Source organism: Muscardinus avellanarius (genome assembly GCF_963383645.1).
Source record: "Muscardinus avellanarius genome assembly, chromosome: 9".
NCBI classification, from domain to species: Eukaryota; Metazoa; Chordata; class Mammalia; order Rodentia; family Gliridae; genus Muscardinus; species Muscardinus avellanarius.
The window spans coordinates 94,735,030-94,753,867 of NC_137795.1; the positions used below are offsets into that span (position 1 = coordinate 94,735,030).

The following is an 18,838-nucleotide window of genomic DNA, read 5'->3' on the forward strand; positions in this document are numbered from 1 at the left end:
GAGGAGTAAAAAGAGGAGGATGAGGAGGAAGAGGAGGAGGGGGAGGAGGAGGAGGAAGAGGAGGAGGAGGGGGAGGAGGAGGAGGAGGAGGAGGAGGAGGAGGAAGAGGAGGAGGAGGAGGAGGAGGAAGAGGAAGAGGAGGAGGAGGAGGAGGAGGAGGAGGAGGAGGAGGAGGAGGAGGAGGAGGAGGAGGAAAGAAGAAAACTATTTCCTAGAAAAGGTAGAAGCAACTTAACAGCTGAGGGAATCTGCTCTGGCATCTTTGAGAACTATAAAATAATTCCAGAAGTACAAATACAAACAGTCCTTGGTATATTTGCATTCTGAATATAGCTGTTATGGTTAGGATATGACGTGTCACCAAAGACCGTGCTGAAGGCTTGGTCCCCACAGCAGCAGTGTTGAGGTGAGGTCTCAGGCAGTGATTAATCGGGAGGCCTCTGACCTCATCAGGGGTCCATCCACGGAGGGATCCTCAGTTGCTGGCATTATTGGGGTGTGGTATAAACTGCAGGAGGCAGGGCCTAGTTGGAGAAAGTGCGTCGCTGGGGATATGCCCTGGAAGGTTTCCTTCCCCCGCCCCTTCCTTGCTTTCTCTGCTTCCCAGAGCTGAGCAGCTGTCCTTCACCCTGCCCTCTGCCACGACGTTCTGCCCCGTCGCAGGCCCAAAACGACAGAGCTGGCTGAGCACGGACTGAAACCAGCAGCCCAAATAAACATGTCCTCCTCTAATTTGTTTTTCTCAGCTATCTTTATCACAGTATGAAATCTAAAACAAGCTAGAATTTTTTTGTTTTTAGTACTGGGGATGGAACCCAGAGACATTCTACCTCTGAGCTATATCCCCAGTCTATTTTTTATTCTTCACTTTGAAACAGGATCTCACTGAGTTGCAAAGGACCGCACTAAGTAGTAGCTGAGGCTGTCTGTGTGCGAACCGCGATCCTCCTGTCTCAGCTTCCCAAATGCTGGGATTACAAACGTGCACCACCACGCCCAGCCACAGAAAAAATTATCATCAACATTTTTTCTAATATTAGTGCACTTGATGTTTAACCCTCCTGATACTATGTCTCAGCAACTCATTTATAGTCAATTTTTGTTACATAATCTCCCATTCTTACTAATATTCTTAAAATCTGATGTTTTGTCTGCTTCTCAGATGTCCCAAATTGTTAATCTTCTGTGATCTGGATACTGGGTACAATGGTAAATGAAAGAGAGTCTGTTCTCAGGAAGCAGAGAGGGTGATAAACAAGTGGGTCGGTAGTAGCGATGTAATGGGATAATCGCTACTTGCTTTGCTATGGGATTATGTAAGAGTTCCTTGTGGATAGGGGTGAATCAGAGGCTTCTCAGAAAAGGTAACTCTGAGGATTTCAGGAGCCAATTAAGTAGCACTTTTCTTTGCCAAGTTTATTAAGATACAAAAGCAGCAAGGCATGGTGGTGCATGCCTATGGTGCGTGCTTATAATAACCCCAGTACTTAGGGAGCTGAGACAGAAGAATTGCAGGTTGGAAGGAAACCAGCCTCAGCAACTTAGTGAGGCTCTCAGAAACTTAGCAAGACCCTGTTTCCAAAAAAAATTTAAAAAGTAAGGATAAAGGTGTAGCTCAGAGGTAAAATGTCCTTGAGTTCCATCCCCAGCAACACACACACACACACACACACACAGTTAAAATTAAATTAAAAATACAAGAGTAATTAAAACAAAAGAATTAGATGAGATACTAGCAAACTGAATCCAACAATACATAAATAGGATTATATTTATAGAATCCGCCCTCAATGTGGCAGTGTGCAGAGGTGACCACGTAGGATTTATCCCCCAGAAATGCAATGTTCATTTAGTATATGAAAGTTAAACAATATAACATATTGAGAGAATTTTAAAAAGCCAAATGATTATGTAGTAGATAGAGAAAAGACATTGGACAAAATCCTACAGCCTTTCATGATTTAAAAGAACTCAACAGATAAAGAATAAATTAAATCTTTCCCAGTCTTGTAAATGCCATATTTGAAAATTCCACAGACATAACAAAATTTCGGAGAAGAGAAGCATAGATTTTTTCCATTGAACCTACGTGACTCTAGATAAGCGATAACATGAAGCCAGGAGCTTTGGGTAGGAGGGTGGTACCTAAGAAGGAACTGTTGCTTCTGGACTGGTCGGGGTTAACAGGCCAGACAGCTTAGCCAAATGTAAGCAGAGCCCCGTGTGGGCCTGGTGGCTGTGATAGGATGTAAGTCAAGGTTTCAACATAGGGATGTGAAATAGTCTTGTGTTGGTTTCTCTCAAAGCTGTTAACTGATTAACTTTCCTTACCTTTCTCCTACTCCATCTCAGAAATTTTATCAAAATATACTAAATAACCAAATAAATGGTAAAATATGTTCATGAATCACAAAAAAGAAGATAGAAATATTGTTAATTGGCAATATTCCCCAAATGGGCAGGTTCTGTGCAAATCTTATCAAAATATCAGTTACTTTTTGTGCAAAAATTAGCAAACTGAACCTGAAATTCTTATGGAAACACAAGAAACCCAAAATGAGGAAAACAATTTTGAAAAACAAGAATGAAGTTCAAGGATTTCCTGATTTCAAAACATACTACCAACCTATAGAAATTAAGACACTGTGGTACTGGTATACAGATCAATGAAACAGACTTGAGAATTCAGAAATAAACTCATATTTATAATCAATGAATTTTTCAACAAAGGCATTAAGACAAGGTGATGGGGGAAAAAATAGTCTTCAATAAATAATAATAGGCAGCCAGGCATGGTGGCCCCTGCCTACAATCCCAGTCCTTGGGAGGCTGAGATGGGAGGACTACAGGCTCAATGACAGCCTCAGCAAATAGTGATATTCTCATCAACCTAGCAAGATCTTGTTTCAAAATAAAAATAAAATAGGGCTGGGTGTACCTTGGAGATAACCTGCCCTGGGTTCAGTCCCCAGTACCAAAAAAAAAAAAGTCTAGGAAAACTAGATATTCACATCCAAAATAATGAAGTTGGACCCATTTCTTACACTATTCACTAAAATCAATTCAAAATACACCTAGGAGTGGTATAGCTGGATCATATGGTGGTGGAGCCATTCCCAGTTTTCTGAGGAATCTCTACACTGATCATAGCAGCTGAGCTAATTTGCAATTCCATCGACAAGGTAGAAAAGTTCCTATTTCCCCACATCCTCACCAGCATTTATTGTTGTTTGACTTCTTGATGAGTTGACGTTCTGATTGGGGTTAGATGGAACCTCTAGTTTTGATTTGCACCTCCATAATTACTAATGATATTGAACATTTTTTCATGTATTTATTGGCCATGCATATTTCTTTTTTTGTGAATGATCTATTGAGCGATACCAGAGGGACTCCCGATAATGAAGGAGCAATTTCGGTGGAGCCAGGGAGGTGGTCTAGGGGAAGGGGAGGAGCAGCGTGAGGATCAATGATGGAGTTACTGCCACCATTGGGCATATGTGAGAATACCAGTGCCAATCTCAGTACTTTGTATGGGGCAGGGGGGACTGGCAGGAGCTGGGGGAAAGCCCTCCAAGTGCTATGTGCACATAGGTCACTATCAACATGATTTACCTTATGATGTGAGACTATAATAATGCACCAGTAAGATCTGGGCGTGGTGGGCACACTTGTAATCCCAGCATTCGGGAGGCTGAGACAGAAGGATCGTGGTTCGCGAACAGTAGCGTCTACTTAGGTCTTTTGCAACTCAGTGAGACCCTGTCTTGAAATAAAGAATAAAAACTAGGACTGGGGTGCAGCTCAGAGGTAGAATGCACCTGGGTTCTATCGCCAGTACCACAAAAAAAGTACTCTTAAAAGAAAATATAGACTTACTATTTAAATAATATAATGGAACTTCTGGTTTATCTCTAACATGAATAAAGTTTGAAAAACATCATTCTTGTCCTTACAACAGGGAAAAGCTGAACTGAAAACCAATACCTTCTTGGCTCCATAAGAGAACTGAGACATCAGGGTGAACCACCACCCTGAAGGGTTCACAATTCATTTTCACTTCACCTGCAAGTTAATGTTGTGCTTTACCAGATCATTCGTAAGCTAGTATCAGATTAATTTTTAATATCTTGAATACTGGGTCTATGTTTTTAAGAGTTCAGATAATGAAGGGAGAACAAGTATATAATAACAATGCCAACTTGATCCAGGCATCATTAAAGGGACAGGAGGGAAGGAGAAAGAAAGAAGGTTAATGATTATATTATTTTAATAACAATTGGACGGCCACGTATAACAGTCAGTTAGGGAGATAAATAAGAAAAATAGAGCACGTGATACAATATACAGAAAAATATTGGAAATGGGTGTCGAGGAAGAAATCAAAATAGAGTAGTATCAGTTTGTGGTACTTATCTGACAAGCATAATTAAATCTGGTCTCAGACACATCCACAGCTGAACCTTTGAACTGAGCTGCAAATAGATCCACCCCCAGACACAAGCTGATCTTTAGACTGGGCCAAACTGCAGAGTCCTGAAATACTGTTTGTCGACCTCTGTTGACCTGCGTAACAGACCTAGGGAATGAGATCATAGTCATTCGGCTTCTTCCAAGTCAGCTTAACTTTTGTTAGTCACCAATCATCCTTCCAGACTAACAAGTAATTTTCAATAACTTGCAATTGTGTGTGTGTGTGTGTGTGTGTGTGTGTGTGTGTGTGTATGGTTGTGGGGATGTAACCCAGGGGGCATTCTACCGCCGAGCTACACTCCCAGCCCCACTTTTTAGTCTTTTTTATGTTTGAAACAGGGTTTCACCGAGTTGAGAAGGGCATTGCTAAGTAGCGGAGGGTGTCCATGAACTAGGATCCTCCTCCCAAATGCTGGGATTACAAACATGCACCACCACGCCATTTAATGGCTTGGAATTTAAAGCTATTAAAACAGCCACCATTTTGAAAACGTCAGAGCACTTATTCTGTGCAACTAGAATGTGTATTTCCCAGGTGTCCATCTTCACTTGGGCTCAAACAAGTTCTCTGTTCTTACATTTGAAGAAGGCCACAACGTGCCTTTTAGTTTGACCTGGTATCATGAAGGAGAGGCGACAAAAGCATATAGAAAGACTAAATCTGGTGGCTCCGGGTCACCAAGACGTGAGACAAGTGAGCGCTAAACCAATTGAAAGAATTTCCATCTCCCAAAAAGACACCAGTGCTCAGCCCCAAACAGTAACTGACGAATTCCCCTGGGCATATCACATGAACAGTTATCACATTGTTCCCATGACTGCTTGAGGAAATAGTAAAATTCTATTTCCTGATTTAGAGGTGGTCACTAAATACCCTGTGGGTCAACAAAAGGAAAATTTTGATAGTAGAAGCCTTGGCCTCTTAAAGTTCTACAGCTCATTTTGTCGGATCATTACTAATGATGTATTCAATAGTATATCCAGTGACGCACCGAATCACAGCAACAACAAAAAATCTCCGCCTCTTACATACTTTGATTTGAAAAATGGGCTTCAAATATTCTCGACATCTATGAAGACTTTGATGAAACCAAAGTAAAAATATTAATATTCTGTCCAAATACAAACTAGCTGTGCTCTTGAGTACTTGGCAGCACAAACGTAAAATGTGTTACATTTCTATCCATCTGTGAACTTCTCAACAAAGAAAATGAAAAGTTCTTTCCCAGTAGATATCTTCCACACCTTGTACTACAAACGGGTGTGATTTGCTAACGCCGTGCTGAGGTCATTCATAGTGAAGTAGCCACGGCCTACGGCAAAGCATTTGAAAGAAAGAAAACCTTTGAAAGTACTTGTTGGGGAGCGTCCAGCTCTTCTCTGTCTCCAGTGACTTCAGAGATTCTAAAAACAGTGGCCATTTTAGATATGGAGACTCATGTGTCAAATCTATAGACACAAAGGACCTGTACAAGAAGTAGCTGATCTACCAAAACAAGCCTGTAGATACAGAGTGGACTGATATTTAAACATCTGCTACTGTTGAAGTAAAATCCTGAGCATTCCATAAGGAAACCGTTTTTGTTGCTAGGTAATCTAATTTGGTGTCCTGGCAGGGACTGATAGCAGGATCTATGCAATGTGAATTTGATATGAGGAGGCCTAAAAGTCTAAAGGAACTTGAAGCTTGCTTGAATTCTATTTTATCACTACATTAAAGAAAGAAAAGATACTCTAAAGGCAGCAGGCATTTCAGAGAAGTATTATTGAAAAAGAAAACAAACCCACTTTAACATGAGGCAGGAAAAAAAAGTCACTGTTAATTTTCATTAACAGTGTAGAAAATATCTATTCAGTTAGTCTCATTGTATTTATATTCAACTTTTAAAAGGTGTGTGTGTGTGTGTGTGTGTGTGTGTGTGTGTGTGTGTGTGTGTGTCTGAAGAATATAAGATACAATGGCCTGCCTATAAAATTTAAATATCTATTAGGAATTAAAGTCTACCAGAGGAGAGAAAGAAACAATATAAATTATTGTATTTTAGCCGGTCATGGTGGCATACTTCTATAATCCCAGTTCTTGGAAGGCTGAGATAGGAGGATCACAGGTTCAAATCCAGCCTCAGCAGCTTAGTGACATGGCCCTCCACAACTTGGTGAGAACTTGTTTTAAAATAAAGAATAAATGCCTGGTGTGGTGGCACACACTTGTAATCCCTGCGCTTGGGAGGCAGGGGCAGGAGGATCACGCAGGTTCGAAGCCAGCCGCACTGGCTTAAGAGACCCTGTTTCCAAATAAAATATAAAATAGGCCTGGGAGTGTAGCCCAGAGGTAGAAGGGTTCCATCCCCAATACCACCAAAAAAGAAAAGAAAAGAGAGAAAAATAGGGTTAGGGTGTAGCTTGGAGGTAGAATGCCCCTGGGTTCAGTCTCCAGTACCACACACAAAAAATTGCATTTTCTCATTTAACTATTTCTTTAATTTGTTCTGTTAATGATGACTGATTGCTACTCTTAAATAGTTCTATTGTTTTTCTTAGATAATAACATATATATAACAGCAAAATACATAATAAAGAATTATACATAATTTTAAACATTATTTTATACTAAATAATAACACATGTATATAATTTTTATTATAATACTGTACTATTTTATTTGGTCTGGTACGTATGTGTTCTGAATTGACTCTAAAATGTTGGTCACCTTAGTGTACAAGTAGATGCTCTTCATAGATACTAACATACATATATGTATATATAACATATATACACATATAACAGGTATATATACATATGTGTATATCTATGTATGTTATATATAGTCAATTCTGAATTTCCTGACAGTTTAACTAGGTAGGTATTTCTATTATTTGCTGGTTTTTTAAAAACAGTTTAATTAAAAGGCTTCCAGAAAAAAAATATGTATTCATATTTTATATCTGAATGAGTCAGTAGTAAATTAATTAAAAAATAAGCTCAATTAAGCTAGTCATTAATTACATGCATGAAGTGATTGACAAGGAAATTAAAAAATTAAGTTTTGTTGCTTTTAAAACCTAACTTCAGATATCTTATGGTATATTCTCTTTCTTAGTGAAAATACCCGGACAGACCCCTTGGCTTCTAAAAAAATATTTAAGGTAGGGGAACTGTACTTGATTTCTTCTACATGACTATCTTACTTTGTTTCCTGTGTCTTATAAGATTTTATTTTTAATTAAAACAATATGTTAAAATAACTTTTTGATCATTATTGCTAAATGAATACATTCTTATATCTACATAGCAGCTCCAACTAAATCATGTTTATACACAGGAGCAGCCACAAAGATGCATTTTGAAGAGTTCTGAGATTTCAGTATTGTCAATCTATCCCCAATGGATGCCTTAAAATCCATAGAGCCTTATTTCTATGTATTTATCAATGCATATTTATCAATGTATTTATCTGAGCCTCTTTAAAAACAGAAAAAATTCTGGCATAAGTAAATTACCTATTCCTTAAGAATGAATGAATGAAAATCAAATGTTTTCCTCTCTATAGCAGCAATTGAGGCATTGGCTACATGGGGGGAAATATAGTATTTAAAACCTGGAAAAGGAACAGAAAGTAAATTGAGATTACATACTTTGTTATTATTACAAAGTTTGTATATTATTATATATAAACTTTACAATTTGTCTATAGAGACAAATTTCTGTCTATACTAGAAATTATTGTATCTGTATTACTAGCTAACAAGCTAGTTTCCCTGTCCTATAGAATAAATATGTGAACAATTGTCTGGAGAGTAAAATAGGTAACCATGGGTGAGCATTTGAAATTTGACTGGATGTGTACAACAGAGAGGCCATGCTATGTTCCTATCTTGGCTTTTCTCCTAAGAACTTGGTTTCTGCTAAATAAAATGGGTTCTGAGCCAGTCACAGTGGCACACGCCTGTAATACCAGTGTTTGGAAGACTAAGCTAGGAGAATCTCAGGTTGGAGGCCATTGAGCACTAATTTAGTGAGACATTGCCTCAAAATGTGAAAGATAAAAAAGGCTGGGATGTATCTCACAGGTAGAACACTTTTGTGCTCAATCCCTAGTACCAAAAAAAAAAAAAATAGTCCTGAGGAAAGATGACTTTTTTGCCCCAGAACCCTAGCAAACTAGGTATAAGACCAATATTTGAGGTATCTTTGGGCACACCCATACCTGATTCTAAAATTGGCCATTTTAAGCTAAGATTTAATATTTTAAGATATATGGTTTATCATCACCTATGAAAAGAAGTCAAATAAGAGAAAGTAACAGAAGTAGTTCTGGACCTTAAGTTCGACCTCTGCCTCTTACTAGCTCTGTGATCTTGAGCAGATAGCTTAACCACCCTGATTCCTCTTGGGTAAGATAGGGATAAGACTGGCCCTCCTATTTGCAGGATTAGTGAGAATCCAAAGACTGTTCTCTGAGGTGTTATATACCAGTAGAGCGTGGCATTGCATCACCTCATGTGGGTAGTGCACTGTTGACATTGATATCAGACTATCCAATTTCTTTCAGTTCCCAAAGAATGATTCAGACTCTTCACAGAGACCAACAGAGATATTTTTTGGAAAACTGTGAGAGGCCAGTCCAGGAAATAATTCAGCCCGTGGAGACTGATTTGTATGAAAACTGCTTCAAAGTGACATCCTTGAAGTGTCCTACGATCAAACAAGCTTCGAGTTGGATTGAGAAGACCAAGATACCAGCAGGTTTATATATATATGTATATATAAAAACGACTGCTTAGTACTTTAATAAATATAAAGATGGTTTATACTGTATTATCATTAATAAATCTTATGAAAACTAAAATATAGGACCTGACTTTTATTTTATTTTATTTATTCTTGGCTGGTCTGGGAATTGGAACCCAGGGGCATTCGACCTCTGAGCTACAAGCCCTGCCTGCCCTATTTTTTTTTTTTATTCTTTATTTTGAAACGGGGTCTCACTAAGTTGTGGAGGGCCTCACTAAATAGCTGAGGCTATCCGCAAACTGTGATCCTCTGATCTCAGCCTCCCCAGTTCTGGGATTACAAGCATACGCCATCACACCTGGCTTATTTTTAAAAAGAGGGAATTGGTAGCCATTTTATCCCTGTCTCTGAAAAATACCTTATTTAATTGCTATATCAGTTATATATAGAAGAAAAATATTTCAGTTTAATCTTGAAAAAATTTACTTTACTTGCAATAGTTCCCTGGTATAGTCACCTTTCAACTTCACACTACCCGTCTCCCCCAAAGGAAATTTCAAAAAAAGAAAAACATACCACCACCATATTCTGGTAGCTTCTGCTTCCCAGGTTGGAATTTTCTGTTGAAAACAGCCTTTTATCCATGACTCTGTAGAGTGACCCTAAATAATTGAAGAGCACTGTACTTCATAGTTTCTGTCTTGAGATGTGTCTAAACTTAAGTGCCCCTGCAGCAAGGCAGAGAAAAGTGCCCTAACCCTGATTCTATCATGGTAAAACGTGTTAAAGTTATAGTAAAGTAAACTAAAGCTAAATTCACCATCCATTCCTCCAAATGAATCTAAAAATCACGCTGCACAAAAAAGCAAAACACACAATAGTAAATTATGCACAATGATTACATTTATATGAATGCAAGTTAATCCATAGAGGAAAAAGCAGAGAAACGTTTCTTGGAGCAGACAATGCATGGGAAAGTGTGTGTAAAGGAGAAGGAGTCTTTTGGGATGGTCTTTCTGGATTTTGATTGTTGTGACAGTTCCCTAGGTGTTTAAAGATGTTGAGACTTAATGGGGTTTGGCCAGAGTACATTGCTGGATTGAATTATTACATGCTGAGACCAAAAAAAAGGGTGAAACAGAAATTTGGTTTGGACATGGTGCATTTGGTGTTGAAGTTGAGCTGTGAATAAGCAGACGGGTATGTGTCTGAGACTCAGGAAGGAGCTCTAGGATGGGGATGCGTTTCAGCATTTAGATAATGTTTAAAGACATGATGCCGGATGAAATTCGTAAGAGAATGAGTATAGAGATAGAAAAGGGCTAAGAGAGAATAGGAGATAGAAAAGGACTAAAAGGAAAAGGTCAAGAGAGAATAAGAACCAAGAAAGAAGACTTTGGGGTAAGAGGTGGGATAGGAGGAAAACCCTATGTTGTTCTGGAAGCCAAATGAGAACATGTCTCAAAGGGGAGGGAGTGACCAGCTGAGCCCCGAGTATCTGACTGGTCCACTGAGATGGACTGACTACCGAGTTTAACAGCATGGACTTTCATGGAGATTTTTTTTTTTTTTTTTTTTTTTTTTTTTGGTGGTGGTGGTACTGGGGCTCCTGGAAACCCTTCTACCTCCGAGCTACACTCCCAGACCTATTTTTATACTTTTTAAAATTTGGAAACAGGGTCTCTTAAGCCAGCACGGCTGGCTTCGAACCTGTTCGATCTTCCTGTCTCCACCTCCCAAGCGCGGGGATTACAAGCGTGCGCCACCACGCCCAGCTCATGGGGATCTTGATCAGAAAATTTTTAGTAGAATGGTGGTGGTAGCAATCTAATTGAAGTCTATTTTAGAATAGGAGACAAAATGGAGACAGGTAGTATTCATGGTATTTTGGTATAAAAAGAGAAGTTTTTTATTTGTTTTAGAAAGTATTTTTCCCCACTTCCTCCACCAACATGCTTAATTAGCCTTAGCCAGTCTTTCCTGAGCTTAGAGTCTCATTTTTTCTTCACTACTTTATTTTATAGGTAAATGTCCTATTGAAACTTGGTTATATACTAATGAGGATTCTGAAACTTACTTTCTAACTAAAGTAAATCAATTTCAGAGGTGGCTATTTTCTTTTCTTTTTGTGGAGCCCCCTTATAATATATGCATATAAGGCTATTTTTTTTTCTTTAAATATCATATCGTCATTATTACTCAGTTTCTTACATAAGTACGTTTGTCCTTTTCCATTACTGAACTTGTCAAGTAGGAAATAATGTGGATTCTGTGCAAGATTAATGAAGGACCCAGTCAGACTTTAATTCTGGAAGAATTTATATTTATTCATGAGATCCAGTACAAAAACAGAGTTTCAGCTGCCAATGGAGAGTGAAGGAGGAATAAATTCTTAACAGATCATAGCAGATAATTACATTAAGTCATTACTCTTCTTTGAACTTGGGAATCACAAATGTACCAATCTTACAGTGCCCACTCTTCTACTTATCCAGACCCCAGACCTGGAAGTAAGTCATGAAATTTCAGGAATCGTTTCCATTTTTAGGAAGATGTTTCACCTACACAATTTTCAGCTTATATTAGTTATCTATAACCATTTCCTTGAGTGCCCTTGATGGTTTATAAATTTATCAATACTAACAGCAAAAACAAATCAAATTATTGAAGCCAAGTGATGAATTCCTTATGTTGTTCTCTCTCTGTTGGGGGATATTGAAATTTTTAAAAAGGAAATCTACCAGTACATGCTCACAACTATCAGTGCTCTTGTCCCACTCCCTCACCGCTATATGTTAGAGTTATGTTGTATATCATTTCATTTTCTTAATAGGTGTGCTCCTTTTAGGTAAGATTTAAAAGTCAACTCATGGGGATTTACCTGATCCATTTGTACTATTCTCAGCTACTTAGTGAGGTCCTTCACAACTCAGTGAAACTCTTCCAAAAATTTTTTTTAAAGACTAAAAAATAAGGCTGAGAGGCCAGTCATGGTGGCGCATGCTTGTAATCCCTGCACTAGGGAGGCAGAGACAGGAGGATCACACAGGTTCGAAGCCAGTCTCGCTGGTTTAAGAGACCCTGTTTCTAAATAAAAATATAAAATAGGTCTGGGAGTGTAGCCCGGAGGTCGAAGGGTTTCCAGGAATCCCCAGTACCACTATATATATATATATATATATATATATATATATATATATATATATATATATATATTAATAAGGCTGGGAGTGTAGCTCGGAGGTAGAATGCCCCTGGGTTCCATCCCCAGTACTGCAAAAAGAAAAAAAATGCCTCCAGGTTTCTAGCATACGAAAGCCCATATATCCCTACTGTTTTCTCTTGGTAAACAGTTTCTTTTTTTTTTTTTTCATATTCTATCTCAATGGGAGACTGGGAGATGAATAATCAGGTACCTGTGGTCACATTATCTCACTGGAAGTTGAAGTCTGGGCATGTGTGAATAAGCAAAGCCAGGTAGTTAGGAAACCACATTGATCCAGCTCCAAATTTAAAGAATATAATTTACATCCCAGTTCTTAAAAGCTCATCTAAATTTCTAGCACATTTTCTCTGTTGTTTGAGGTGTGGGGTTTGGGGGTTTTGTTTTATTTTATTTATTTCTTGCTACTGGGAGTTGAACTCAGGGGTATCCTACCTCCACACTACACCCCCAGGCCTTTTATTTTTATTTTGAAACAGTATCTCACTAAGTTTCTGAGGCTGGCCTCGAACTTGCAATCCTTCTGTTTTATCCCCCCAATACTAGGATTACAGGCATGCACCACCATGCCTGGCTGATTCCCTTCATTTAATTTCCTTTGTCCATTTTCCTATCAATGCCTTTAAAATGAACTAAGCCCATGCTTCACATCTCTAATTGTAAAGGAAGCTAGCCTTTTCTGCTGCCATTCCAGCTCATGAAGCCTTTACTCTCAGTAGGTAGCATTTTTTTTTTCACATATGCACCTACACACACACAAGCCAAAGGATCTCCAGCAGAAACTGCCTCCACTTACAGGCCCCAGTCCTACCATGAAATTTAACTTATATAGGTCATCTTTTCTGCCTATTTCAGAGAAGTAAACATTCCTTCATTTAGTGCTTTGGTTCCCACAACCACTGATTTTGTCTGGTTCTGATAACCCTCACCTTTCTGAAGTTGTAGCTACTCATCACTACCCTGACTTCCTCGGCTGTGCACGCCTCTCCTGCAACCTGGCTTCTGCTATCACCATACCAATGCAACCGTTGTTTCCAGAGGCATTGGTCATCAATTTCTTTACTATTTATTATTCCCAGGGCCTTTTAAACTCTCTTTTGACACGTTAGACTTTTCAACAAACATATCTGTGACACTACTCTGTTCTTGTCTTACTCCTCTTTCTCTGGATATTCATGAAAAAAGTTATGAAATGGGTAAAGAGAAGCCCATGCAGGCCGTTGCCCCTGCCTAAATTTTAAGTGTTCTATCTTTCATCTCTGTTCTCTATTCTCTCTTTTCTTTTATTCTGCAAACTTTTTTTTTCTTTTTTGGTGGTGGTACTGGGGTTCCTGGAAACCCTTCTACCTCTGGGCTATACTCCCAGACCTATTTTATACTTTTTTATTTGGAAACAGGGTCTCTTAAGCCAGCGCGATCCTCCTGTCTCCGCCTCCCAAGTGCAGGGATTGCAAGCGTGCGCCACCACGCCCGGCTGCAAACTTTATTTTATATGACATATATTTGTTTACTTTCATTAAAGTATAAACTTCAGATGGCAAGGCTATTTAGACAAAATCCTTGACATATAATTTGACTTAATAAGTAATTATTGAATGAATACAGTTTGTATATATCTATCCATATTTTTATGGTTGCTTCCTAGATCTGCATCAAAACTTAAAAACCAACGTGAAAGAATGTACATCTTTCCAAAGCAAGAAGACTGGCATAAATTGGACCGATGATGAAAAAAGAAACTACAGGGATAAAAAAATGGCCCAAACTCAAGAAATACTACAGTATTTGCTCCCTATCATGGAAAACCCTAGAAACATAGAACCCGCTCAGATAAAACAGCTCTTCAATCCAAAAGCCAGCTTCCAAACCCAGAATCAGTAAGTCAATATAATTTTATTATTTCTGGCTACTTACATATTTGTGGTGCCAGGGATCTGATCCAGGGCCTCGTTATATGCTAAGCAGTACTCTACCACTGAGCCATGCCCAGCCTGTTTTCATTTAATACATCATTTGATAAAGAAGCATGGTGGAGTGGTTCGTTACCCTAAGCAACAATCCTGGATAAACAACCAGGCCCTTGAAATGGTGTCAGCTACATCATCACATTTGATCATGGAACAAAGGTATAAACGCATTAGTTCACAGTAGGCATAAGAAGAACTAAGATATCAGGTCGTCTTTGCCTGGTTATATATAAAAAAACTCTTAATTAACTTGGATTTCATAAGGTATGCATAATTAACATATAACCATAGCCTTGAATTTTTTCAGATGTTTAGAAAGCTTAAATCATGGGGGAGATGAGGACAACTGGAATAAGAAATAATTAACCTGAGCTACTTCAGTTTGTGGATACTCAGAGAAAAGCAAAAGGGATGAGACCAAATCTCTTTTAAAGATTAAAAACATTACCATCTCTAAGGCCAAAAGGAAATCTATATAAAATAAAGTAAAAAGACAGCACAAATCTAAAAATAACAAATGTAATACTAATACTATCAATTTTGTACAGGAGGGTCATGGGGATTACAGGAGCATTCTATCTCTAAGCCATATGCCCCCAGCCTTATTTTATTTTATTTTATTTTATTTTATTATTTTTTTTGGAAACTGGATCTTGCTAAGTGGCTGAGAGCATCACTAAGTTACTGAGGCTGTCCTCGAACCTGCAATCATCCTGTTGTGGTCTCCCAAGTACTGGGATTACAGACATGTGCCACTACACCCGGCAATAATTTGTTTTTGTGTGTGTAGTACTGGGGTCCTGAAAGCACTTCTACCTCCGGGCTACACTCCCAGACCTATTTTATACATTTTATTTGTAAACAGGGTCTCTTAAGCCAGTGTAGCTGGCTTCGAACCTGCGCGATCCTCCTGTCTCCGCCTCCCAAGCGCGGGGATTACAAGCGTGCGCCACCACGCCCGACGGCAATAAATTTTTTATCGAGTATTTTCTATGTGTTAGCCACTGTTCTCAGCTTTCTGAAGATTCTACATCCACAGAACCTTTTTTAAAAGCAAATGGAATTCAGAACCAAGCATAAAAGGAATTATATACCCCTTGTTAGTGTGGTCCATTTCAGAAATTTGAGGAGGGTTTAATATTTTAAAAAATCAATCAGTGGACAGGCATGGTGGTGCATGTCTATATCCCACATATTTGGAGGCTGCCACAGGAGCGTCACAAATTTGAGGGCAGCCTGGGCAACATAGCAAGATCCTATCTTAAAATTAAAAGGTCTTTATTTTTATTTTTAAAATAAAATTAAAAGGTAGAGTACTTAGCTAACATTTCTAAGGCCCAATCAAAGTAATCTCCCCTATTAGCAAACAAAAGACAAATCCACATGATCTTATTGATTGGCACATAAAAAGCCATTTGACAAAATATTAATGCCTATTCATGATAAAAAAAATTCTCAGAAAAACATAGGAATAGTGGAGAACTTAACTCCATAAACGCTGCTCTCACTCTTCTTATTCAACATTGTGCTATAAGGCAAGAAAAATAAAAGCAGGCAGAGGGAAAAAGAAAGGAAGAAAACAGTCCTTATTCATGAAAGACATTATTCTCTATGTATAAAATCTCAAAGAATTTATCAAAAAAAATCTTCTTAAATAAGCAAGTTCTTCTAGGCTTCAGAATTCAAGATACATACAAAATTAACTATATTTTATATATAATCAATGACATCAGTGTTACAAATATAAACCATTTTAATCTCTCAAAAGTGAAATACATAGCCAGGCGTGGTGGCGCACGCTTGTAATCCCAGTATTTGGGAGGTGGAGGCTGGAGGATTGCAGTCCGCGGACAGCCTCAGCTATTTAGCGAGGCACTTTGCAACTCAGTGAGACTCTGTTTCAAAAATAAAAGAACTAAAAGTATAGGGCTGGGAGTGTAGGGGAGGTACAATGCCCCTGGGTCCCATCCCTAGTACCACACACAAAAAAAAGAAATACATATTTATAAATCTACAACATATATACTGGATATGTTGAAAATTACACAAGGAGAAATCAAAGATCTAAGTAAATGGAGAGACATTGTATACTCGTGGAATAAAAGATGCAACATATAACCAGGTATGGTGACACATACCTGTAATCCCAGTATTTGGGAGAGAGGAGGATCACAGGTTCTAAGCTAGCTTCTGCAATTTCACAAGGCTCTCTGCAGTTTAGCGAAAGTCTGTTTCAAATTTTTTTAAAAAATAGGACTAGGAGTATATCCTGGAGACAGAACACTCCTGGGTTTCATTCCCAGTACCACACACCAAAAAAAAAAAAAAAAGATTCAACATATAAAGATGTCATCTCTTTCCCAGTTGATAGACATGTTCAATACAGTTTCTTCTAAAATCCCATTGAGACTTCTTGTAGCTATAGACAAGATTATTCTAAAAACTTTATACAAAGGCACCAGAATAGAAAAAAACAATTTCCAAAGAAGGCTAAAGTGGGAAGCATAAACCCAACTGATTTCAAGACCTTTTTTTATTATATTTTTTTATTTTTTTAATTTTTTTAATTAATTTATTTATTTATTTTTATTTTTATTTTTTTTTTTCTGTACTGGGAATGGAACCCAGGGACATCCTACCTCCGAGGTACACCCTCAGCCCTATTTTTATTCTTTATTTTGAAACAGGGTCTCACTAAATTGCGGAGTGCCTCACTAAGTAGCTGAGGCTGGCTGCAACCTGTAATCCTCTTGTCTCCGCCTCTCAAGACTGAGATTACAAGTGTGTGCCACCATGCCTGGCTATTTCAAAACCTTTTATATGACCACAGACATATAATGTTGTATTGGGGCCATATACATAATAGAACTAGACATATATACATCAGTAGAACTGAGGAGAGAACCCAGGCATAGACCCAACTGATTTTGACAAAAACAGTTTGCAAAAAGAATTCAGTGGGGGAAAGATGGCCTGCACAGCAAACAATACTAGAAACTGAGACACTCCAGTGAATACTTCCCAAAATTTCCCTCTCCCAAGGAAAACTTCCATCTCTTGGACTCATTGATCTTTTTATTGGCTATGGAAAATAAATCTTTATAACATGTATAATAAACCTATTCTAGTAGAATTCACAGTAAATGTGTCAGGCGAAGTGGAATTTTAAAGACCCTCTACTTAATTAATTACGTAGGTAAGTAAGGAGCCGAGGCTTAGAGTGGCTATTATATCAGGAAAGCTGGGGTTAGGCAGGCGTCCAAATCAAGACATCCTCTAGGCATTTGGAATTACAGGTGGGAGCAGCGCTGAACAATTACAAGCGGGCATGAAGACTTAGATCTTTCTTACAAAGATGAGGGCAAAATCTTCAGGGCGGTGAACCCACGGGAGGAGGAAAGTCCAGTCTGTACTAGAACAACATATGTAGGACTACAAAGTAGGTGTATGTTAGGCAAAAACTCACGTTTCGTTTCTTTCCTAGAGTAAAGCCAGCTCCTTGCGTAAATATAAAGAGGTACAACACGTCTTGGACACCCCCCAGAAATCCCCCTTTCGTAACCCAGAGGAATCTCATGGCTAATGCCTCAGAATGGCTGCAGTCCATGCAACAGAGGTCATTCGAAAGTCTGTCACCTCTTAAAAGCTCCAAGAAGAGGAAAAAACACTCTCAAACCTGGGCCAGAAAGACTGAACACCCGAAGCTTCCCGGCAGCACCTGGGAGTCTCCTCCCTACAGCATTGAAATGGATGTGAGTGTTTTCAAAGTCAAGAATCTTCAAGCCGAGGAGGCCAGCCCGCAGACCTGCAGCCAGACAGACCCGCCTCTGACTCAAAGCCAGGAGGAGCAACCAGAGAAGAACGAAGGCGAGCCCACCTTCCACCCGAAGTTCAAAAAGGACAATTAACCCTGCCGAGGCTGCCCTGAAAACTGTGGAGGAAAGATGGCATTTGCCGACATAGTAAAAAGAATAAAAGAAAAGCCCTTCCCTCGCCCACACCTCCCTCTTCACATGCATGTGCGGAGAGCAGACCACAGCTCTAGATAGCCCCGCCTCTTCACTGGGAACATCTTTCAGAGATTTTAAAAGAAATCCAGAGAAAATATAGAAAACTAAAAAAAAAAAAAAAAACTTAGAAATTCTGATTTAATATTTGTCAATGTGAAAAAACTCTGAACTTTTTATTTCCTCCAAAATGACTTATGTATACACCACCAAAAAACTAAGACCTCAAGGGAAAACTGTCATGTACTAGCACCGATTTAATCTCCCTGCCAGGCACCTTAATGAGTCAGGCAGCAAACAACACTTTCTGAATCTCTGTTCCGTGGTTGGTATGCTAGGAACCACTAGTGATAGAAAAGATATGCTCCCCACTAGAAGATTACCCTGTAATTGTCCCTAGAAAGCACACGTGACTAAAACGATTGCAGAATAAG

The 18,838-nt window shown here is 38.7% G+C and overlaps 1 protein-coding gene across 1 annotated transcript in view; it reads left to right on the plus strand.

Moving 5' to 3' along the window:
- The window catches only part of AGBL3 (AGBL carboxypeptidase 3), a gene marked incomplete at both ends in the record, with an annotated part of 73,615 nt that extends 55,310 nt beyond the window's left edge, over nucleotides 1–18,305 (plus strand). Inside the window, 4 exon segments of the mRNA XM_080701236.1 lie at nucleotides 7,574–7,619; nucleotides 9,026–9,219; nucleotides 14,076–14,307; nucleotides 17,882–18,305. Of these exon segments, the coding sequence (XP_080557362.1) occupies nucleotides 7,574–7,619; nucleotides 9,026–9,219; nucleotides 14,076–14,307; nucleotides 17,882–18,305 (896 nt within the window).
- Nucleotides 18,306–18,838: the final 533 nt, after the last annotated feature.